At 36.5% G+C, this 24,341-nt stretch overlaps 3 protein-coding genes across 14 annotated transcripts in view; 2 read left to right on the forward strand and 1 right to left on the reverse strand.

Annotated features, from left to right (window-relative positions):
- rg (rugose) overlaps window positions 1-24,341 on the reverse strand; it is a 179,152-nt gene that overhangs the window by 46,207 nt on the left and 108,604 nt on the right. The gene's annotated exons all lie outside the window — the stretch shown is intronic.
- On the forward strand, window positions 4,950-8,666 carry LOC135838087 (protein mab-21-like). Its single transcript, XM_065353641.1, has one exon. The coding sequence runs from the start codon at window positions 5,431-5,433 to the stop codon at window positions 6,529-6,531; it is 1,101 nt and encodes a 366-aa protein (XP_065209713.1). The 5' UTR covers window positions 4,950-5,430; the 3' UTR covers window positions 6,532-8,666.
- Window positions 14,424-16,684, forward strand: LOC135838088 (protein mab-21-like). Its single transcript, XM_065353642.1, has one exon. It carries the CDS (start codon window positions 14,821-14,823, stop codon window positions 15,949-15,951), a length of 1,131 nt encoding a protein of 376 aa, XP_065209714.1. The 5' UTR covers window positions 14,424-14,820; the 3' UTR covers window positions 15,952-16,684.

Below are 24,341 nucleotides of genomic sequence, written 5' to 3' on the forward strand. Positions count from 1 at the left end.
TAGCACAGCTCTAACCTAGCTATTCGGCGGCTCGGCGCGGCGTACGCTGCCGCCTATGCCTATATAGGTACCTTTACCTTATAGTGTATTGTATATTGTGTATTTGTATTTGTAGTACCTATAATACGTACTATGGAGATGGAGGATTATAAAAGCTGGTTTTTGTTACTTATTGTACCTATTATACGGCTATTGTGCGTGTAATGGAGTTGTAACTAAATATAATAACACAACAGCAATGGCAAACGTACCGCCTATTATACTCGTAGTTAGCGAACCGTTTCATCTACTCATACTATATAGTATATAGATATACCTATTACCTATACCTGTGTAGGTACGTATTACTAATGTCTGCCGCGACCGGCTTATACAAATAATATGCCTCACTTCGCCTCCACCCTCCCTCCCCCCGTCGTGCTTAACACTTTTTTCACGCGTAATTTTCACCATTTTTTTATGATAATAATGTAGGTATAACCGGTAGGTAGGTACATTACGTCAGGCCTGGTGACGTAATTAAAAAGGGAGGGATGGGGTTGACAAGAAATTCACGTTAGATCCCTTTGCTTATAGGATTTACATAACGTCATTCCATAGGAAAACCCCTCTTTTATCGAGGAGACGAGGGGTGTGGACTCTCAATTACTGATGAGTTTCATGATATTAAGTGCGATTTCCTCCAAAAACTAAAAAAAGAAAATAAAAATTTCATAATTGGCAAAATTGATATTTTACCCCCACATCACTCGACAAATTTTCAGCCTACACTACCCCTCCCTCCACCCACCTTCCTCTACACAAAAACCTCAAATACATCATCAGCAAGAATTTTATAAGCACAAAGTGCTTTACGTTTTTCGATTTTTTGCGAATTTTCGAAAATCGTGTGCCAGAAATGGGAAAATCAAAATTTCACCAAATTGACCTAGAAAGCTCAATTTTGGCATAAACCCTGTTATTGACCCCTTCAAATCGATTGAAAATCATTTCAGACCGTTTTGAGAAATTTTTAAGCCTCCAGCGGATTTTTGAAAGTTGAAATTCTCATAAAATTTTATACTCGATGAAGAAGTTGAAAAGCTAACATTTCAACACGTTGAGTCGATTGAAGGTGGTTTCAAGATGTTTCGGAGAATCAGCCATACCTACTCCAAATTTTCAAAATGTGGAAGAAACACTGTTCAAATTAACTTTGAAATGTGTAAAAAATTTACTCATTACTAGAGCAAGTGCATAAGTATTCATTTTTCTTGCATATTCGACAGTTTTTAGCGCATAAAAATATTCACCCAGTTGCCCTGCTAATTACACACCATTATTTCAAAATCAGTTTCTGCTCGTTCGGAATTATACATTTCTCCAGCCACTTCATTATTGAACATTTAAAAAATATACCTACAGTTCTGACCTGTCAGAAATCAATTTGAAAAATTTGTCTAAAATTGGTCAAGTGGGTCATTAATATCATGTATGGATCCTATATAAAGTTAATTTTTGCAGATTTTATAAAATTCTTTAACAAATTGGAATTAAATTTTTTTTTGTTGGATGCTTCAAAACGGTCTAAAACCATCTCCAGTTGAGTCCACCAATCATGCTTATTATACATATTATGCTGAAGCCAATGCGGATAGTTTTTATGACACCTTTTTTCGGAATGTTGAAATTAGGATACCTATAAAGGACATAATTAAATTTCAGCTCTCCAACTTCGACGGGTAATCTAAAATTTAGTGGAAATTTCAACTTTCAGAAATTCGCTGGAGGCTCCAGAACAGCTCAAAACGGTTCAAAATCATTTCCAATTGATTTAGAGGGTCAAAAATATAGGGTACGTACACGTAAAATTTTGGTTAGCTAAAACTTTTAATTTTTTTTTCTAATTTTTGATCCAAATTTCATTTTTAAAAATTCTCCAAAAATCGAAAAATGCTCTTCTACTTCGACAATTTTTTTGGCAATTATTGTCAGAAAGTGAGATTATTTCACAACTTTATGGCAAAAAAGTGAAACTTACTTATTCGCATTTTTTGGTAAAAAGCTGAGAATTTTTGGCAATTTCGAGCAAAAAGTTTTTTGGAAAAAAAATATACTTTAGGGAATTTTTTTTGCTACGTTTGGCAGAAAGGGTGACTTTGACAATTCTAGCAAAAAGAAAAGCTTTCTAGTAATTTTTAGCCATAATGAAGTCAAGTTGCAATTTTGGTAAGATGCAATAATTTTTGCCAATTCTTCTTGAAAAATAAAAAAAATAGGCAAAAAAGTATTTTTTGCATTTTTTGTCGAAAAGTGAGAATTTTTCATAATTTTAGGGGAAAAAAGTGAGACTTCTCCCAACTTTTTTCAAAAAAGCGGCAATTTTCAACTATTTATTTTAGGAGAAAATGAGACTTTTTGCCAACTTGAATAAAAGCCGAGACTTTCTGCAGTGTTTGGCAGAAAGGGAGACTTTTGGACAATTTTAGCCAAAGGCAGAGCTTTCCAGCAATTTTTTGAAAAATGCGATAATCTCTGTCAATTAAAAAAATAAAATAAAATGAAAAGAATTGTCGAAAAGGTATTTTTGCTCCGTTATTGTCGAAAAGCATGAGACTATCACTTTTAGTCCGGCATATGACAATAGGAGTAATTGATCCCCCCTCCCGAGCCACCGGGACAACTTTTTTCTTAAAGGGGACATCCTAAGGAACATTTTAAAGCAAACTTGCCCAAAAAAAAGTTGTCCATACTTACAAAATGGCGGCAATTTTGATTGACAGGTTAGCCGACATCGCAGATTTTGCGTTTCAACATAGGACTTGCACGAAATTTTTCAAATTTTACAAAGGTAAATCAAAAGATCATGCAAAAATTCATCATCTATCAAAATTTCAAGTGCTAAGGTGCGTTTTTCGATTTTTGGTGAATTTTTGAAAATCCAATTTAGGCCAAAAATGAGGGAAAAAATCAAAATTTTACCAAATTGACTAAGGAAGCTGAAATTTGGAATATACCCTATTTTCGACATGCCAAATCGATTGGAAACGGTTTCAACCCGTTTTGACCAGTTCTGGAGCCTCTAGCAGATTTTTGAAACTCGAAATTCCCACAAAATTCCATCAAATTGGAGTTGTAAAGCTAAAATTTATTCTAAAAACTAATTTCAATACGCTACGAAGTACTGCGGGTGAATTTCAAATCGTTTTGGAGCCTCCAGCGAGTTTTTGAAAATTCCTAGAGCCTCCAGTAGATTTTTGAAACTTGAAATTTCCCCAACATTAATTTATCTAATGGAGTTGGCAAGCTGAAATTTACTTCGCAGACTACATGGAGGTTTCAAATGGTTTTGAAGCTACCAGCTACTTTTAGGAAATTTTAATTTTCCAAAAAAGCGCCATACAACCTTTCAAAAAGTCGCTGGAGGCTTCAAAACGACTTGAAATCCACCAGTAGTCAACTTCGTAGTGTATTGAAATTAGTTTGTAGAATGAATTTCGACTCTCCATCTCAGTTTGATGAAATTTTGGGGAAATTTCAAGTTTCAAAAACGTACTGGAGGTTCCAGTAATTTTCAATAATGTCGCTGGAGGCACTAAAATGACTTGAACACACCTGAAGTAGTCTTCAGAAATCTGCTGGAGGCTCCAGAACTGCTCAAAACTGGTTGAAACCGATTCCAATCGATTTGGCATGTCGAAAATAGGGTATATCCCAAATTTCAGCTTTCTTGGTCAATTTGGTAAAATTTTGATTTTTCCCCTCATTTTTGGCCTGAATTGTATTTTCAAAAATTCACCAAAAATCGAAAAACGCACTTTAGCACTTGAAATTTTGACAGGGGTTTTTGAAAAATTACCAAGAGTCACTTTTAGTAACGCAACCACGAGATAAACACTCCAACTCTCTCCTCTTTGGATCGATGGATTTGAAAGATTCTTTGAAAGAGGAAACTGCGTCAAAATGTTTGAAAAATAAAATGATTTTCAGTAAGAATTTGATTAAAATTTTCGAAATATACGTAGATAATTGAGTTGAAAAACAGGAATTTCGGTTTCTAGGAAATACGTGCCCGGTAAATCTATTTCTGATGAATTCCAGATGTTTCGAAGCTTCCAGCAAAAAAAAATCAGTCTTCACCAAGAATTTCAAGTATGGCTATTTCTAAAACAGCTACAGATTAACTTGCGCATCCATGATTGAGCCAAGGGTGATTCGATTTTTGGCAGTAATTTGTAATTCAAGACTATCATGATGGAAGCCACAACTAACGCTCGCAAATCATTTTTTTCGCTTCACGTTATGATTTTTCCAGCATTTTTGAGACACTTTATCAACTTCAAACGATTGTTCAAGCGGTTGCTGCCAAGTTTATCGCAATTTTCCAAAAATCTCGACAATTTTTGACCATTTTCAGACTACGAATGATCGGTGATCTCAGATTATAACCCATTGTATCGAGTATCTTGCTCGGTAGATGAAGATACCAGATAGCTATAGACCTCATGTACGAAAGATGGTGTAGATAGCTACAGATACTGGATACCTAAAGTAGATATGTATTACTAACAACACTACCACTCCGATGTAGGTAGGTAAAGTAAAGGTATCGATCAGTACATTTTAGGCATGTTTACAACGGCGGCGACGACTAGAAGCATATCACCGATAGCCGGCGTCGGAGTCGGAGTCGGAGTCGGCGTCGGCATCGGTATCGATGTTTTTCCTCGTATTTTCAGCATTTTCCGCCGTTAACCACGGATGAGGTGAAGATCGCGGGTATACTTTACGCTTTTACACAGTTCCGCATCGTCGACTTGGACGATAAAAGCGAACGGAGCAAGCGCGTCGCAAGCTCGACCGCTTATTGGAAGGCTGTGTAGCAAAGAGGCGGTTATATGACCGCCTCGGACGTTGATCGCGACCCCTTCTTACAAGTATTTGGCGGTGCGCGTCACCTGTATACGTAAATGTACGATTTTATGTACCATACAGAGGTATACCAACGATACCGACGATGCACGATTATACTTTCGTAGCACATTAGCTATATACGAGCACGAGTACGAGTACAATTCATTAAGGCGCGAATAGTGATACTCGAACCTGCGGTGGTATTTTTACGCTGTATTTTCGTGGTTGGTTCGATTTTCACCGCACCGCACCACAGATCCATATACTCGTAGTTTACGAATAATTTAATTAACCAAAGTGTAACGTCGTGGACGCGGTGTAAACGCGAAAATTGTGAAGCTTACGATGTGGTCGCGGTTTCCGAAATTGTCGCTGTCGCTTTCCTGGTGTCGTCAGTCGAGTTGATCATTAAAGTCAAAAACAAAAAAGTGCGTTCGTGTCTTCGGAGTGAAATTCATTGGTCGACAACAATCGGTTACGTTCCGCATTCTATGAGCCCGCACGAGTAAATCGCGAAAGAGACCAGCATCGGACGCCATGTTGGTGCCAACGGATCCGCTATCCGTCAACCAATCCAAGATGATGTACCAGCTGAACAAATTCTTCGGCGATCGAGTCCAAAGTCGTAAGCTGGCCATCACGAAAGCGATCCGCGAAGTGTGCAAAGTAGTGCAAGAGGTTCTGCGCGAGGTCGAGGCCCAAGAGCCACGCTTCATCTCGTCGTTATCCGAATGCAACGGCCGCTACGAGGGCTTGGACGTGATCACGTCAACCGAATTCGAAATCGTGCTCTATCTCAACCAAATGGGAGTATTCAACTTCGTGGACGACGGCACGATCCCCGGCTGCGCTGTGCTCAAGCTGAGCGATGGCCGCAAACGCAGCATGTCGCTCTGGGTCGAGTTCATCACCGCTTCCGGATACCTATCAGCTCGCAAAATCCGATCCCGTTTCCAAACTCTGGTAGCTCAAGCTTGCGACAAATGCGTGTATCGCGACAGCGTGAAAATCATCCCCGATACCAGCGAGGTGAAGCTGAAAATCCGCGACCGATACGTCGTCCAGATTACTCCGTCTTTCAAATGCGCCGGCGTTTGGCCAAGATCTTCGGCCCATTGGCCCATACCTCATATACCTTGGCCTCATCCAAATCTGGTAGCCGAAGTGAAAACCGAAGGCTTCGATCTACTCTCCAAGGAGAGCGTCGCCATGCAGGGTAAACAATCCGCTATGGAGGGCGACGCCTGGGTCATGTCCTTCACCGAAGTCGAGAGTAGGCTGCTTTTTGGCGGCTGTCGTCGCAAATGTTTGAGTATTTTGAAAACTCTTCGCGATCGTCACCTCGAACTACCCGGAAATCCGGTCACCAATTACCATATGAAGACGCTGGTTCTGTACGAATGCGAAAAACACCCCCAGGATGTCGAATGGGACGAATCGTGCTTGGGCGACAGAATCAACGGTATATTCTTACAGCTAATCTCGTGTCTGCAGTGTCGCCGATGCCCGCATTACTTTCTGCCTCATTTAGACTTGTTCAAAGGCAAAGCTCCAAGTGCGCTGGAGAATGCAGCCAGACAAGTGTGGAGACTCACCAGAGAACTTTTAACCAATGCTAAAGCTTTCGATAAACTATGAACGCGACGCTTTCGTTCTGGTGTATTTTGTTTTCCTCGCAAGAGTACGCGACTTATATTGCGAGTAAAAATGATTCTTGCATTAGCATTAGTGTGCATTGTGAGTATAGCTTTGAACATCTCGTGAAGACAGTTTCACGTCTCGAGGAATAGAAATCTAATATGATGTACGTTTGTGTATCCACACTCGGAAGGGCACAAGGATGAGGGATTGTTTTATGCAGAACTAGTAAAGGCAGCCACTTTGTAGGAAAATTTGGTACAAATATTTCAAAAATTCAAGAACTTTGCGGAAAAAAATATGAAAATTTAAAGACAAACAGACTATATTTGAGACTATTCCTTCCCATTTGCTTCGATCGCAATTTAGGCAAAATTTTCTAAACTGTATTTAAGTTCGTTTGGATTGAAAATCACCTTTTTTTTTTCAAAAGTCAAGCGTAAAAGTAAAATGAATTTGAATCTGTGTGTATCGATGGGAACAAATTTTGGAAAATGGTTTCTAAATCGATGGAAGGGGTCACGAATAGATAGAGATAGGTACATTTATTTTAAATTTTTAGGGCTTCTAAAATTTTATTTAGGTGCTCTATAGAGACATTTTTCCAAAACTGTGAATTCAAAAACTCGTTAGAGGCTCCAGAGCGATTCAAATTCGTTCTCATTGATTGGTTTGTGAGGTGCATATTCAAATTCATGCATCAGCTTTCTATGTGCTTCAATTTGATCAGATTTCAACTTTTTCAAGCAACGTTGAAATTATACCCACTCAGTTTTGAACCAATTTGACCAATCCAGTCCAGATTTAAAATTACTTGAAAATTACATTCTTTCTCAAGTTTTTTTTTCACTAAACTTCAAAATTTCACATCATTCATTAGAATTCAAAAATGAGAACGCAACGGTGAAGAATCTGTTTTGATCATCTTGTCAAGTTGAAACAATTGTATTACAATCTTCCCATCCTCTCAAAATTTCTTAAAACTAATTTTAAAAGTAGAAAGAAACTTTGAAAAAAGTCAGAATGCTCGCGTCAAACTTTTTAAAAGCTCTTTGGGTATTACTTAGATTCTGAATTTAATAAATGAAGTGAAAAAGTGAAGGATTTTTTTGGAGATTGGGAGAGAGGAGAAGAGTAGGTGGCAATTTTCATAAATTATTTCTATCAAATAATTCGAACCCCCCCCCCCCCTCAAATGAGCTCTTCCGAGTGCTTCGTTGGATATATACAGAGCTAATAAATACGTAAATAATTTTATTGTTCTTCCTTTTAAAGCGTGTAAGAGAATTAATCGCGAATTAAATTGCGAATGTTGATCACCGCAGTGACGTCTAAAGGCTTTTAAAAAAAGCGTAGACAAATGTACTCAGTTATTGTGAAATTTATAGTCATTTTTCGAACCGATTTTCATCATCGTAGAGCCATTTGCAAATTTTTCACAGCCTAGGACAGTTCCATAAACATTAGCTAGGATTTAAAAGCGAAATTTTGAAGTTCCTAAGGGTAGAAGAATTACAAAATCTTTCAAAAAAGATTTGAAATTGCATCGAAATGAGCTGTTCCTATAGAAATTTCATGAGAATTGGGAAAAATACATATGAAATCAAGCGAGACATTTTAAAATTGAAAAAATATCATAAAAATTGTCAAAAATCGACGAATAAGTTCAAAGTTGAGATTTTAGCAGATATCCTGGGCATAAATGACTCGAATTTTCATAAAAATCGACCAAACTGCCGAAAAAGTGATGTGAAAATCCCAGTTTGGAAAAACTTTACTCGCATTAAAATATTTTTAGAATTTTTTACAACGCAGAAAGAAACTATTATTTTAATTTTGTTTTGTAATTTTATACCTTTAGATAAACTTTTTTTTTTCGTATTTTGAGACATTTTCTACAAAAGGAAAACGTTTTCGCAAAATTTAACCTACGCTGGTCGTAAAACCAACCTTTGAAACTCTTTAGACGCTGCTAAGTATTTTTTTACCTACCTATTTCTTTTCTAGTCGACGATGAATTAAGTATTTTTAACACGTTTTATTACTTAAATTTTAGTGTTATCTTCTTCTGTACGCGTAAATAATGTTATTTTTTTGTATGTACTTGATAATAAAAAATTCGTCTTCTTTTGACACGTCCGCCATTTTTATTTTCGTTCACTTTGTTTATAATTGAAAAACATGCGAATTTCGAAACGATCTTTATTTTTACCCGTATACTTTGAAATTTTCCTCCAATTATCGTCTGATTTTCGTGGAAAAATATACGACGAGAGTGTTATGGAAAATATATATTCGCTACTTTGTGAAACAAAGTCTTAAATTTTGACCAATTATTCGATGACAGGGTAAATTCACCCACCCAATTAGTACCTAATTATACGTATACTTGCGTATGAAAATTTGTTGCATTAAATTTTTATTGCCCAGGCCACCATTGGTGAGTTTACAATATATCTGTGCGCAAATTTGATTGCTTTTTAGTTTTCAACTAAGTATATGCACACGGGATTTCTATTTAATGAACGGTTATTAAAACGCGTATAATTTGATTCCTGTAGCGAATACTTGCGGCTATCTACTTAAGTGTATACACTAGATAGGTAGTAGTATAGGTTTTCATGTGCATAACGTACACATTTTCATACATAATAAATTTTTTATAATAATATTATAACGTGCATGTACTTTTATCTGCTGCAGAATGAAGGTATTATAATTATGAAAGCATTTTACGTTATAATAAGTATAAATGGAATGTACCTCTAATACCTACTACCAAATACCTGTACCGACCTACTTAGTATATGAATACAAATTTTTATACCATTCTTGATTTGATAAGCTACAAAACAAGCGTGGATTTGAGGAAAATTTGAGAGCAAAAAAACAGAAAATTTGGCCAAAAAAGATTTGAATTTTTCAAAATTTAATTCGTTAAAAAATCTTGACACCCATTTCAAGATCCACCTTTGTACAATCAACCTACCTAATACATACTACGAAATCGTAAGCAGACATGCATCACACGTTTCATTTGATTGTTTCTTTAATTTTTTTTTTTTTGATAGAATAAAATCTATTATCGAAAAATCAACTCGTTTCATTTACAACTCGAGAACGAATTTACCAAAGAAATGCAGTTCGTACACCAAACTGTATCAGTAAAGCCATCAATAATTCTACGTATATTCGACCATCGAAGAATTACGAGCGAAAAAACCACAACGTAGTTGACAAGTTACATTAGAAGGGTGACCAAACTCGAGATTAATTATCGACATGAGAAATCATTTAAAAATAAACACGTAATCTTTCTCATATCAATTCACAAACAACAAAATCCAAAGGCCTCATTAAATCGAAACAAAAAAAAAAAAAAAAAAATCGAAAATAATATCACGTGGAAAATAGTATAGATACCTATAACCGATCGAGAATTACTAATTTATGCTTTTCGAACACGTTAACCGCGTCTACGAGTTTGGTCGTCTTAACATTTTTTTTTTCTTCGCTATATTCTGCTCGTTGTGATGCTGATGGTTGATTTCGATATACAAGAACAGAGATACCGAAACACATAAGTCATTTTGACCCATCGCGAACACAAATCTTTTTTTATACAAGAAATATTCATTAAGATAACCAAAAAGTTGATATTCGAACAAATACGGCGTTATAAAACAACTTATCAAATTCATCTCTCGGTTGCTTACTCGTTTCTTGAGACGAGTTGAGAAATAAGATTCACGAGAAAAGAGTGAAATGAGCAGAGTAGAGGTATATCATTTCAAAGCCAGTTTCTCGCGACTTTGTTTGGGATAATTTTCGTTGATGGGATGTTTCGTCGTCGACAAGAATACATTTAAATTAGATAAATATAATTGTTGGCTTTCGACGATTCATTTATCAAAATGTTTAGTAGATATATGAATAATGTAGATAGTACCTATTGGACGAATAAATGGCGCATGAAAAGGAAGAAAACAAGAGTAAATTTTCAAATTAGATGTACTCGTAGATGTCGAAACCGTCTGAATTATTTTCACGCAGCACTGGATGGAAGCTCAAAAAAACCAAAACAACCACTAACTGATTCCAGAAATTAAAAAATGGGGGGGGGGGTACAAACTAAATTGAAGAGGAGTCAAAATTCACTCAAGTCAAAAATTTTATACCTTCAACGAGAACTTTGAAAAATAAAAAGAAATGAAAATGAATTTAAAAAAAATTAAATCACCAAATTTGATTTAAAAATTTTTTTAAATGTGGAATTTCTCGCAATTTTGACAAAAAAACAAGAATTTTTCCCGATTTTGGCAAAAATGCGAGACTTTTTGAAGGAGGGAGAAAGTCTAAATTTACACAAATCAAAATTTATTCACTTTCAAAGAGAATCAAAATAAACGAAAGAAAATTAAAATTCTTGCAAACCCAGTAAAAAACGAAAAACTTTCAGTTTTATTGAAACAAATATGTAGATCGATGCATGGAAAAAAGTACTTTTTCCAAGTTTGACTAAAAAAAAGCAGAACTTTGCAACATTGATTTTAAAAAGCACAATTTGGCCAAAAAACCTTTTAAAGAGATAAAAGGAATCTAATTTACTTACCTGAATCAAAATTTATCTACTTTCAAAGAGAATCAGAAAAAAATGAAAAAAAGACAAACTTTTCCAAAAACATGAGAAAAAAGTGAAAAATTTCAAAATTTTATCATTTCATAAGAAATACGTAGCTGCAAATTTTTTGAAGGGGGCAAGATGAAGTTAATCAAGTGATTTGTTCATTTTACCAAAAAAAAAAAAAAATCATAAAAAGCAAAAAAGTAAAAAATCCTTATAAATTTATTTCAGTCAAAATTTGTCCATTTTCAAAAAGAATCAGAAAAAATTAAAGGCAATCGTAATTTATTGTGAAAAAATGAGAATTTTTCAAGTTTAATCGAAAGAATTGGGAAAAAAAGATTTTTTTGCAGGTTTGATGGCCAAAGCGCATGGCATCTTTGCAAATTTGACAAAATGAACATTATTCAGCGAGAAATTTTCTAAAAATTTTCAATGAGACCTGAATTTATTCGACTAGAAATTTATCTATTTTCAAAAACAGAATTTCATAGAAAAAATTTTAAAAAATTAGGTAAAATGTTTAAAAAACAAAAAAAAATGAAAAATTTTCCACTTTGATTGAAAAAAATTACCTTTTTACAAGTTTGACAAACAAGCAAGACTTTTGGCAATTCATGTTTTCCAGACCAATTTTCCAGAACATTTTTTTACAATTTTCTATCGTTTTACCACATAGGTACTTTAATTAAAGAAGAAGTTCCCGGGGGGAGGGGGATATAAAGAACAGTTGAACTTTGATGAATCATTTTTTCAATTTGAAAAAAAAAAAATTAAACATGCAAGAAACTCTTTAAATCTTTGAAATTACATTATTATGTTTCATTAGGTAAGTACATTTTTTCAAAATTCCAGCAATTTTGTGCGAAAATTACGAAATTCCCTGATGACTTTTCCCGATTTTCCAAAGAATGGACACCCTGTTTCACAATTTTGGCAAAAAAGAAGAGAACAAAGCAAGATTAGCAGGAGACAGACATAATCAAAGATTTTGAAAAAAAGTAGAAAAAAACAAGATAAGTAAGCAAGAATTAAAAATATTTTCAAATCATAAAATTGCCGAAAAATGAATTTTTCTTTTGACAGAAATATAGCCTATAGGTTGACACAGAATCTCAGATAAATTCAATTTTTTGGGACTGACAAGGGAACCTCTTGGGGTGTCCACCCCCGATTTGAACAGGACCGCGATTTTTGGAAATAGCATGTTCTAAAACCCCAAATCCAAATTTTCAGCTGCCCAAGTTCATTTTTTGATTTTTGGCGAATTTTTGAAAATCCAAAATTGACTATTTTGGTGATTTATGCTAAGTCCTAAAACTGATATTAACCCCCCCCCCCCAAATCCAAATTCCGCCATTTCCAGCCATTCTGGAGCCTCTAGTGCTATTCTTCAATTTCTCCAGAATTTTGAATTTGCTCCAGAAGGCGTGAATATGAAGTTGGGCAGCTAAAAATCGAGTTGTGTGTTATACTCGATCTGTTTAACGAGTTTATCCACATTTGAGTCGATTTTGGGAGGGACACCTCAAGAGTGGTTTTTTGATCAGATTTTTTCATAATAAGAAATCCAAAAAAAATCAAAATTTTACCGTTTGCGAGGAAATTTTCGAAATTTGCGCGAATCGCTGTATTTCGAACACAACAAACCCCCTGAGACCGAGTTCCGCCATTTCCAGCCATTCTGGAGCCTCCACTGCGATTTTTCAATTTCTCCAGAATTTTCAATTTGCTCCAGAAGGTGTGAATATGAAGTTGGGCAGCTAAAAATCGAATTGTGTGTTATACTCGACCTGCTTAACGGATTTATCCACATTTGAGCCGATTCTGGAGCGGACACCTCAAGAGTGGTTTTTTGACCAGCTTTTTTTCAAAATAAAAATATCCAAACACCAAAAATTCCTCGTTTGTGAGAAATTTCTTGAAATTTGCGCGAATCGCTGTATTTTGTCATTAATTCGCCACACGAGAGCGAATTTCGCCATTTCCAGCCTTTCTTGGGCCTCTCTTTAATTTTTGGATATTTTTATTATGAAAAAAGCTGGTCAAAAACCCACTCTTGAGGTGTCCCCTCCAGAATCAGCTCAAATGTGAATAAATTCGTTAAACAGTTCGAGTATAATACACAACTCGATTTTTAGCTGCCCAACTGCATATTCACGCCTTCTGGAGCAAATTGAAAATTCTGGAGAAATTGAAAAATCGCGCTGGAGCCTCCAGAATAGCTGGAAATGGCGAAATTCGCCCTCGAGGGGTTAGTTCATGACGAAATACCGCAATTCGCGCAAATTTCAAACATTTTCTCGCAAACTGGAAATTTTTGATTTTTGAATAAGTCAATTTTGGATTTTCAAAAATTCGCCAAAAATCGAAAAATGAGCTTGGGCAGCTGAAAATTTGTATTTGGGGGTTTTAGAACATGCTCTTTCCAATCGTGGTCCCGTTCAAATCGAAGGCGGACACCTCAAGAGATTCCCTTGTGAGCAATATTTCTCAAAAAAGATCGGCATAGAAGGGTTAAAGCGAGAAAAACACCAATTTTTTTCAAACATGCTCTTTTTTGAAAGATCTCATAATTTTGTTTCATCAGGTTTGAATTTTTTTCTATGCGACTTTCGACGAAAGTCCACATGAAATTTGGTCAAAATCTTTCATATTTTCAGCTCGAGACTCGTCCCTATTTCCAATACTAGAAAAAATTGTCAAAAAAATCAACCTTTCATTTTTCAAACTTTCAAATTCACCAAAACATGAAAAAAATAGACTTCAAGAATGAAAGAAATTGATACACGATGCTCCGAACAGACACCAAAATTTAATTGAATTTCAAAACTGTCAGTTTGAGCTGAGTTGAGACATCACAAGCAGTACCTATATAGGTATAGCTTCTTGTACACAACAACAAAATTACTGCAATCCACAAACGGGAATTCCAGCACGTCTCGTAAGGGAATAAATGAATGAATTCACAAAAGCAAACACCATCAACCAAAAGAAGAAGGATAAAAAATGGGAAAAAAACTCGATGTCGCGTCGTATTACCAAAGTAATGGGTAAAATCGTACTGGCGGCTCGGTGGGCTCGATAAAGTGGGCTTCGTGCGGGCAAAAGGTATCGTTACATCGGGTGCCAACAATAATAAAGATGAAAGGCGGAGAAGACCGCCTATTTCTCCCACCTTGCAACAAATGGGCCGAGCTACAAAGTAAACCGCTGCGTGAAAATATCGCCGGCGAAAAAAGGGCTATTCATTAGTTGTTTACTTAGTATACGTATTATACGCGCACTTGGAAAGTATAGTTTCGAAATTTATCGTACCTTTTGTATAATCATTTTTTGATATTTATCGTTAACGTTTTTGCGATTTTTTGTGGAAAATTTTCTCGCGATTTTCATCGTTTTTTTTTTCTTTTCTTACGCCAGCAGTGATGGTAAAGAGTTTTGTTCGCGTGATATAAAAGTAAACTAGTACATACAAGTTTTTTCAACGTGAATTTAGCGAATAAAAGATACAGCGAGTGATATTCGATGGATACTAATACATCGGCAATGGTTGGCAGATCAATTTGACGAGTTACTATCGAGGGCTCTTGTGGAGGAATTTGCCTACTCGGGAGTAGGTATCAGAGGACTGTGCAGAGGCGCGACGCGACAAATTCGTACTCATGCGTATAGACGGTTGGCCGAGGTCGGAAAACATGTTGGTGCCGCCGGATATGGTGGCCGTGCAAAGCAAGATGCTGTACCAGCTGAACAAATATTTCGGCGAAAGGGTGCAGACGCGTAAGCTGGGCATCAGCAAGTCGATCCGCGAAGTGTGCAAAATCGTGCAGGACGTTCTGCGCGAGGTCGAGGCTCAAGAGCCGCGCTTCATTTCCACCTTGGTCGAATGCAACGGTCGCTACGAAGGTCTGGACGTGGTCACTCCCAACGAATTCGAAATCGTACTCTACCTCAACCAAATGGGTGTGCTGAATTTCGTCGACGACGGCAGCATCCCCGGATGCGCTGTGCTCAAGCTCAGCGACGGCCGCAAACGCAGCATGTCCCTCTGGGTCGAGTTCATCACCGCCTCAGGGTACCTTTCAGCTCGCAAAATCCGATCCCGATTCCAAACTCTGGTCGCCCAAGCCTGCGACAAATGCGCTTATCGCGACAGCGTCAAAATGATCCCGGATACGACCGAGGTGAAGCTACGCATCCGCGAACGATACGTCGTCCAGATCACCCCTTCTTTCAAATGCGCCGGCATATGGCCCCGGTCAGCGGCCCACTGGCCCATACCGCACGTACCTTGGCCCCATCCAAATCTGGTAGCCGAAGTGAAAACCGAAGGCTTCGATCTGCTCTCCAAGGAGAGCGTCGCCATGCAGGGTAAACAATCCGCCATGGAGGGCGACGCCTGGGTCATGTCCTTCACCGAAGTCGAGTGTAGGCTGCTTTTCGGCGGCTGTCGTCGCAAATGCTTGAGTATTTTGAAAACTCTTCGCGATCGTCACCTCGAACTACCCGGAAATCCGGTCACCAATTGCCACATCAAAACGCTGGTGCTGTACGAATGCGAAAAACACCCCCAAGACGCCGAATGGGACGATTCCTGCTTGGGCGACCGAATCAACGGCATCTTGCTGCAGCTAATCTCCTGCCTTCAGTGTCGTCGATGTCCGCACTACTTTCTACCACATCTAGATTTGTTCAAAGGTAAAACGCCCAGCTCTTTAGAAAACGCCGCTAGGCAAGTGTGGAGACTAACTCGAGAACTTTTAACCAACTCTAGAGCGTTTGAAAAATTATAATTGCCACACTTTTCTAATCAATAATCGTAATGTATGTACATTTAGGCTACCTAGTACCTATTTTCTACTTATGTAGACCTACCAGCCTATAATCTGTCTATTTACGTGCGATCTAAACGTATTTTTTTGTATTTTTGACAACTTTTTCTACAATGCAAAGCTACTTGTAAGTTGGGTTTGTATTATTTTTTTTTTTTTCGCAATTCGTCGTTTTCTTTTTTTCAATTTCTTTATTCAAAACGGGGTCACTTCGAATGATGCATTTGGCCAAAAGAAAAAGTTTCCATTTTAAAAGAACGAATGCAGAACACAACGATTTCCAAAAGTGTAAACTAAACAATACCTACACTCGAAAAAAAGTGAACAAATTTCAATTTTTGGAAAAAATCACCAATTTTTCACTTTTTTTTCAATCAAAATTTCAGAAAGCTCTTCACTCGAACCCCCCCCCCCCCTCGACACACAGAAAAATCAATAAAATTAAATTTTTCACAGGAAAATTTAAAAAAAAAATTAAATTGGAAGGAAATTTGTATAGGTACAAAGTATTTTTAAATTTCATCAAAAATAAACTTTTTTTTCAATGATTTGAAGGTTTTTGTTGCTCGATCAAATTTGTTCTTTTTTCGCTACTTTCACTATCTGTTAGATACCTTGCCTCTATGATAAAATTTTTATGTTCTTTTAGGGGGAACTTCGTAGGTTATTTTCATTATAGAAATTATTTTCCCAATTTCAGCAAAAACTATACAAAAGGTTTAAAAACCATTAAATATTCGTCAAATTGGCCCCGTTTTAACGCGTACTACGCGCGTGTGTTTATTTTTTCTTTCGTTTTTATTTTCTTATTTGTTGTTTTTTTCTTTTTGTATTTTTACCTATTTATTTTTTAAATTTTTTCTCTTTTTATCGTCGATATATGATTGTACTTATTTTACGAGAAAACTTTCAAACCAGTCGAGTGATTTAAACGAACGAGACACATTTCAACGCGTCAATTTATCAGATTGGCGTTAATTTATCTATATGTACATTCATTTTTTTTTTTACAATACCTAGACACTTTTTCAGCTCGAATAAACGGTTTTTAAATCACTTGCGTTTTGAAACGATAAAAATTTAACTAGTTTTTAAAACCATTTTGCATTAAAAAAATAAAATAATTCTTTTACAATATTTATATCAATAGCCTCGCGTGTCTTTAAAAAAAATTGTTTGCCTAAAAACACGCGTTAGGTTTCATTTGAAAAAACTCTACAAAAAAATTGCTCGTTTTTCTCTAAAATAAGTACATACTATAAATGATTTTGTTCTTTTTTTGTTATTTCTTTTTGTATTTATTATTCACTTGTATACGAGAGGTTTATCGCGAATAAAAGCTTTTCAATTCCTCTGTAACATGTCGATTCTTCCACAATCATCTTGTTATAATACATATTTTATACCATACATATTATTAACGTATAGGTATAGTTTTTATCTATCCAGCACCGTTGTTTATATCGAAACGACAATTTAAATCTTGTCGAAGTGTTTTTTAATTGCTGTAGGTAACATTTTTTAAATCATTCGAATGGCTGAGCTGAAATTCGACCATTAGATTGAATTAATCGCGTCGTAAAACAAACGATTCATCGGATGGAAATTGGGAGATTTGAACCATAATACGAGTACCCCCATACGGGCGCTTGTCTCGTTTATTTTAATTTAACTCGACTACATTTTATTCCAACCTATAGGTAGGTATTTTCGCGTTGGAATTAATTATTTATACATTTTACGAGCCTATAATTATTACTTATTGGGTAATTTTTTGCATTTTTTGCAACTTAGTATGTGCAGTTTTATACGGCTGCGATTTTTTTTTTTCGAGATAAAAATCAGCGATGAGATGAATTATTTTTCGAATATTTTACGCGTAGGTGGTCTATTTTGGGAAAAAAAGGTAGCAGGATCAGAACCTATAACTTGAAGGTTTTGAAAAATCTGAATCTGAGTTACTGACGAATCACTCTCAGGTACACAAAGATGTCTCCACAGTCCACCCCCTCCCCAACGTAAATTTTTTCCAAATTTTTCGGTTTATTCTGATTTTATAAAATTTTTCAACGCATACGAACATAAATTCTTAAATACAAATAGGTACTCGTACATATACCTATTTTGTTCCGAATTTTCAGTATTTTTTCAGTCAAAATTGCCAAAAAATCAGAACTTTATTTTTTTAAATTTCATCATTAATAATTGATCTGATGGTGCTCAATTCTATAGCTACACAATTTTTCCGAGATCTTCTTTCAGTTTTCAGTATAACTTAGTCGCTTTCAGTTGACTTGTTTTTACGACCTTTTCACAAGATTTAACCTCGTATTATGCATTTTTTGTTAAATTTTGTTCAAGCTCACTGAAATTTCATCGGTTTTTGATAATTCTAAAATCTAAATAATCTAGGCTCCTTTTCATCTTTTATACGTAGCCTACGAGAAAAATATGGTTCAAAACCCTATAGTCAAAATTTTAGCCATCCAAATTGATTTCTCGAAATTTTACGTTTTTTCAAAAATATTTTTTAATCAGTAAAAATGATTGTAAGTATACGTAGTTCTGAAACAGATTATCAACCGTAGCGAACCGAGTTGAATTTGCACCATTTTCGGTCATTCTGAAGCTTCAGAAGGAGTTTAAATTTTCCCAGAAGCCATGAAAAATTATTTTTGCAGCTAAAAATTCAGTTGTGGCTTATGTTCGACCTGTCGAAGGGTTTATTCACGTTTAGCTTGATTTCCAGGCAAACACCTGGAGACCGTTTTTTGGATAATTTTGACTTACTGCAGCATGAAAAAAAAATCCAAAAAATAATGATTTTCGGTTCGTGGGGAAATTTTTGAAGTTTGCTCGAATAACTGCATCCGGTTCACCCCCCTTCCCATCACGCCACAAATCCGAATTTCACCCTTTTGAGACATTCTGGAGTCTCCAGAGCAATTTTCGATTTCTCCAGAATTTCGAAATTTAGTCAAAAAGTGTAAAAATCGATTAGATTTGGATTTGAACCACTACCCAAAAATCAAATTGCAGTTTATTGTCAACCTAATCAAACGAGTTTATTCATATTATGGGTCTCGCCTCCAGGCATACATTTCGAGAACGGTTTTTCAACCAGCATATTCAAAATGGAAGGGATTTAATAAAAAAAAAAAAAAAAAAAAAACACAGAAATTTTCTGTTGTGGGCATTTTTAAAATTTGAGAGAATGGCTGAATCTTGTTTCAAACCAACATTTCCTCTTCGAATCCGAATTTCGCCATTTTGAATCATTTTGGAGCTTTCATGGGCGATTTTCAATTTCTCCAGTATTATTATAAAGATTCTGATTTGAAAAAAAAATTCAAACACTGAAAATCGGCTCTAATGTAAATAAACTCTTTGAACAAATCGAGAAGTAGCCAAAATTCGATTTTCACACCTTCAAAAAAAATTCTAAAATCTGAAAAAATTTCAAAATTCTGGAAAAATTTCAAAATTTTGGAGAAATTAAAAATTGCACAGGAGGTTTTAGAATTATTCGAAATGGCGAAATCCGGTTTGAAGGAGTTCATATTAATTGGTTTCAGGACTAATTTTAAAAGGCACAAATCGCCAAAAATGGTAATTTTCAAAAATTTCGCCAAAAAACGAAAAGTCAATTCGGATAGTTGAAATGTTGGTTCCAGGGGTTTAAAATCATGCTCTCTCTGATCATCGTGATCCCATTCAAATCTGAAACGGCGCCTCCAGAAGTTTTCTCGTTAAAATCTCCGATTTTTAAAAATCCCTCAAACCCGAAATACGAACTTAGGAACTTGAAATGTTGTCTGAGAGAGGGAGGGGTCGTTTTTTTGGAAGGGTGGGAGTGGGCGAATAAGAAGGGGTAAAAATATAGAATGGAAATATGAATAATGATTTTTTAATATTCAATTTAGAGTAAACACGCGCCGAATTGAATCGTTCATCGGTCATAAAATTTCACCAAAAATGTCTTTAAATTGTAACACAAACTTACCTATATTTTCTATCCTACTTTATTCTCGTGATAAAAATTCAGTACTCACCTGAAACAAACAAATCAAAAAAAAATGTGGATTAATTTAATGCAATTAAAATTGAGAGAAATTATGGCATATCTTCTAAAGTACTTATTTCAAGTAACTATTTATACAAATGCAGGCTCGACAGGCCAAGGGTTGACATCAAAATCAAGTAATTCTATAGGCATTCGGATTTGCCAAAGTTGTACTTCATCTTTCATCGGAATCAATAAGCTAAGGAACTTCATTTCTACATTGGTAAGTTATCCAACCCTAAAGCGGTTGAAAAACTTTTTTTCGAAGCTTGAGATTAAACACTCGAGATTTGAAGCCATTACAAGTACCCATATAGTAGCAAATTGATACAGACTTTTGGAGTGCTTATGAAATTGGCGACACGACGCGAAAGATATTTTTACATACTCGATAGTTACTCGTGTACTGGTGTACTAATACAAAGAAGTAAGATGGTATAAAAATGACAACGATCGAGGATATGAAGAGGAGAGATGATGAGATGAGAGGCGAAGACGAGGTTAAATAGGTTGATGGGTACGCGGCACCACTTAACTAGATTGTATTTTGAGTGCAACGGCGCGCATTTTACAACACCCTTGAGGGTTAGATGAGTACAGTTTACGTTTCGCTTAATGGACGGACACAATACGCGATATCTAACAGCATCATTTTCTCGCACCTCTCAACTCCTCTCGTCAACTAAGTACGAGATACAAAATATGTACGTAGATGGCATAAGTAGACATACGTTTACAGTTTACACATATATTCGCTCCCTCAAACACACCGTAAGTAGGCTATGTACGAGTAGATATATGTACTTTTGCATTCGTATGTGTAAGTATCTCTTACTCTGAAACGAATTCTCGAATACGCGTCGTCGAGTTATTACGAGTATAATGAATAACTCGCGTATAGAGTATAGAGCATTAACTAGTTAGCAGTTTCTTCTTCCGCTACCGGATGTTATTTTAATTTATTACCATTATGATTTTTCTCTAGCGAACCGAAATGCACCGTAGAATTAGTAGAAGCGCCGTTTAAACTGCGTGATACGTCATTACGTGGCATTTTGGGAGTCGTACTCCTGCACCCAAGGCGAGGCAAAACTGTACGAGTATTTCTAATAGCCTAATGGGGCAATTCTTTTTCTTTTTTTTCATTTTATTTTTACACTTTTTTTTTCATCTACAACGTTTCTAATTCTCCGTGAAGTTTACTTCACTTGTATGTATGTATAATATGTAGATACAGCGAGACTCGAGCATGGCTATATTTTCTTAAATGGCGAAGACACTTCAAATCGACTCTTCAACACTTCCTATCGCTATAGAAATATAATTTTTACTTTTTCTCTCATCTCCTCCAGTCGCCTCGAGCGTCTCTTCCTTGTTGTTGAAGTTTGTTCGCAGTTTCGTGATTTTAAACAATGATCCGTACGTAGCTCTTAGCACCGAACCTCTCGTAGCACCGTTGAGAAAATTCAATTATCACTGCAACCCTCCTCGGCTTCCGCAGTGCAGCGTATAAAAAGCCAGACGAGTAATTCGCCAAAGTGCTCCTTTTCTCGAGTAGGTAGTAGGTACATTCGCCATTCGGCCTTTTTTCTTTTATACATTTATCTTGAAATACCATTAAGTATCATCTAAACACACCTGTGTTCAAGTTTTTCTTTAATCGTCGTTGAAAACATAACTAACCTACTTACGCCGCCGGAGACTTAACGAGCACTTAACTCGAGTGTTGGGACATTTGATCGTCCGCAGCCACACGCCAGCGCCACACTTACTCATTTACCGAGTTACCTATATACGAGTGTAATACGCTCCTTCTACATACTATTAGACTTTTGCAAGGGGTAATTTGATCAATAATCAAGATGAAAATACTGATAGGTACTTCTCTGCACCAGTCTAAAATGAGACCAAAATGAAATTGAAAATTTCACAAAACCTTCCCAAGAAATCAGAATTAAATGTTAAGAAGCCGAAATCGAATTTTAAATATTCAGGGAATCAGGAACGGCACCAAAGGGAAGCTTTTGTCCTCACTTCGTTTGGGCTTTTTGCTTTCTTTTTAAGTTGGAATTTCTAAAAAAAAAACTCTTTCACCTAACAAAATACGAATTTTTGAAAGCTTTTGCCCTCAGTTCATTTGGATCTGTTAGGTTTTTTTAAACTTGGAATTTCTAAAAAAATCATCATTCAAATTCAGCAATATTGGTAAATACTCGTAAGTTTCACTTTTCATCGAGAACAAAACAAATCTGCATGTAATTCTGCAATTCAGTTTATGCTCCATTTTTGACGTACCAAGTCGACTAGAGATGACTTCTGACTTTGCAGCAGCAACTTTTTGAGAATTATAATTTTTGAAAAAAACCGCCATTCTACACTTAAAGACAGTTTTTATTTTTTTTGAAAATCTTGGAATTTTTTTTAAAAAAGCTCAAAGACTCCAGAAACCACATACTGTCGGCTCAGAATGTTGAAATTAAGGTGTATACTGTAAGTTTGAGCTTCCTAACTTGTAGAACACAAGTAACGACCTAAATAAGGTTTACCGGGGCAAGTCAGAATGATTTTTCACAATTTCAACTTTGACCAGCTGTTACTCCCCTTCTAATGAACCAATATGGATCAAATTTATTATGTAGGTTCCCATAAGGGTTCTTAACCTATGGTGAAAATTTGAGCGCGATTGACACAGTAGCTTTTGCTCAGTGGAATAAAATATAAATTGTTCTGACTTCCCCCAATTGGGGAAGTCAGAGCAGGCTAACCTTTGCAAAGGCATAGATCACAAACGGAGCGTCCTAGAAAAATTGCTTAGAAACAAAATTGTAGAGAATTTAATTCTCTTTGAGATTAATCTCATCCGATTTTCACTAGGACGCACGGTTCGTCCGCTACATGCGAAAAACTAAGAAATAGAAAGTCTGTATTTTAGAACAAATTCAAAACAAGTTCAAAACAACAACAAAATACAATTAAACCAAAGACACTAAAATGAAACTGAATCGCGAAAATTTTTATGCCGTGATGAAGTAGGGGTAGTACCCTCAAGTCACCTTTAGTGGCACTTCGCCAGATATAAACCTCTAAGCGCTAGAGCAAGTTTTCTAACTTACCCCGAATTCTAACTTCCCCTGGTGCACCTTATACCAAAGAGACCAATCATGCACCTAGTATCCAAACTCCCAATGTAGGAAACCTAACCCTAGTGGAAGATGGAATCCGAAGCACTTACAAAGATATGGCTTTGGCCTCTGTATTGGACTGGCAAGAAACCAGCCCACAACCTGAAGGAGCCAACAACGACTGGTGTGTTGAATAGTGCTGAAAGGTATGAGGCTTCGCATTCGGTGGTTGGAGAAAATCCGGATGAGGAAGGGTGATCCCCCTGGGGGGAGCAGGTTGCTGGAATAATATACATGCCACAAGGACCATACAAAAACAACATGACACTGGAGGACATCAACCAAAGGGTTATGGTAGTCCAAACACCTACAACCATGTTAGAAGACCTACAACAGCAATACTCCTATTAGTCCACAGTCGATATTAGGGAAGCACTTCGCTGATATCGAATATCAGAACGTGGCTAGTAGAATCATAGATAGGGCCCTGGAACAACTCCTCACAAGTGGGGAGTTAGGTCACCCATATACATTGATATTCTACCAGCACATATACTCAGCACCCATGCAGTACCTAGTACTTAGTAGAGCCATTAAGGAACATTTTTATAGACCCGCTGGGCCAGTGGCAGTTGCTGGACTGCTCCTGTACAGAGAGTACCTGGTTGCTGCCCCGAGTACACCGGCACACATCAAGCTTCTATTAGATCAGAAAGAGAAAGAGCTGAATGTCAAGCTCCAGAGGGAATGTTGGGGGGAGTTGGTAACAATGTCCAACAGCGTTTTCACTCTGGAGGAACTTGAAGAGGACCTGCTCTGTTGCTTCCCAGAGTATGCACTGGCACACTGTGTCAGTGCAGACTATTTCAGGGTAGGGACACCTTGAGGAGAAGGGGGGCTGTGGTGTGGGATGTGGTAGAGATCAAGAAGGAAGGCAAACTAGATGGTACCACAACCGAAAATTTTATTTTGTACATGGTCACTAAAGTTTGGTACAACATAAGCCCACTGTACAACATTTCTTAATGCCATTAAAAAACCTAGTCGTAAAATGTACGCAGCTTAACATCAAGAAGTTGGCGATTCCCAAGATAGGCTGCGGACGAGACCAACTGGATTGGAGGCAGAAAGCCCGATGAAGACCTTAACCCCCAATATGACTATAG

Source organism: Planococcus citri, chromosome 2 (assembly GCF_950023065.1).
Source record: "Planococcus citri chromosome 2, ihPlaCitr1.1, whole genome shotgun sequence".
Lineage (NCBI taxonomy): Eukaryota > Metazoa > Arthropoda > Insecta > Hemiptera > Pseudococcidae > Planococcus > Planococcus citri.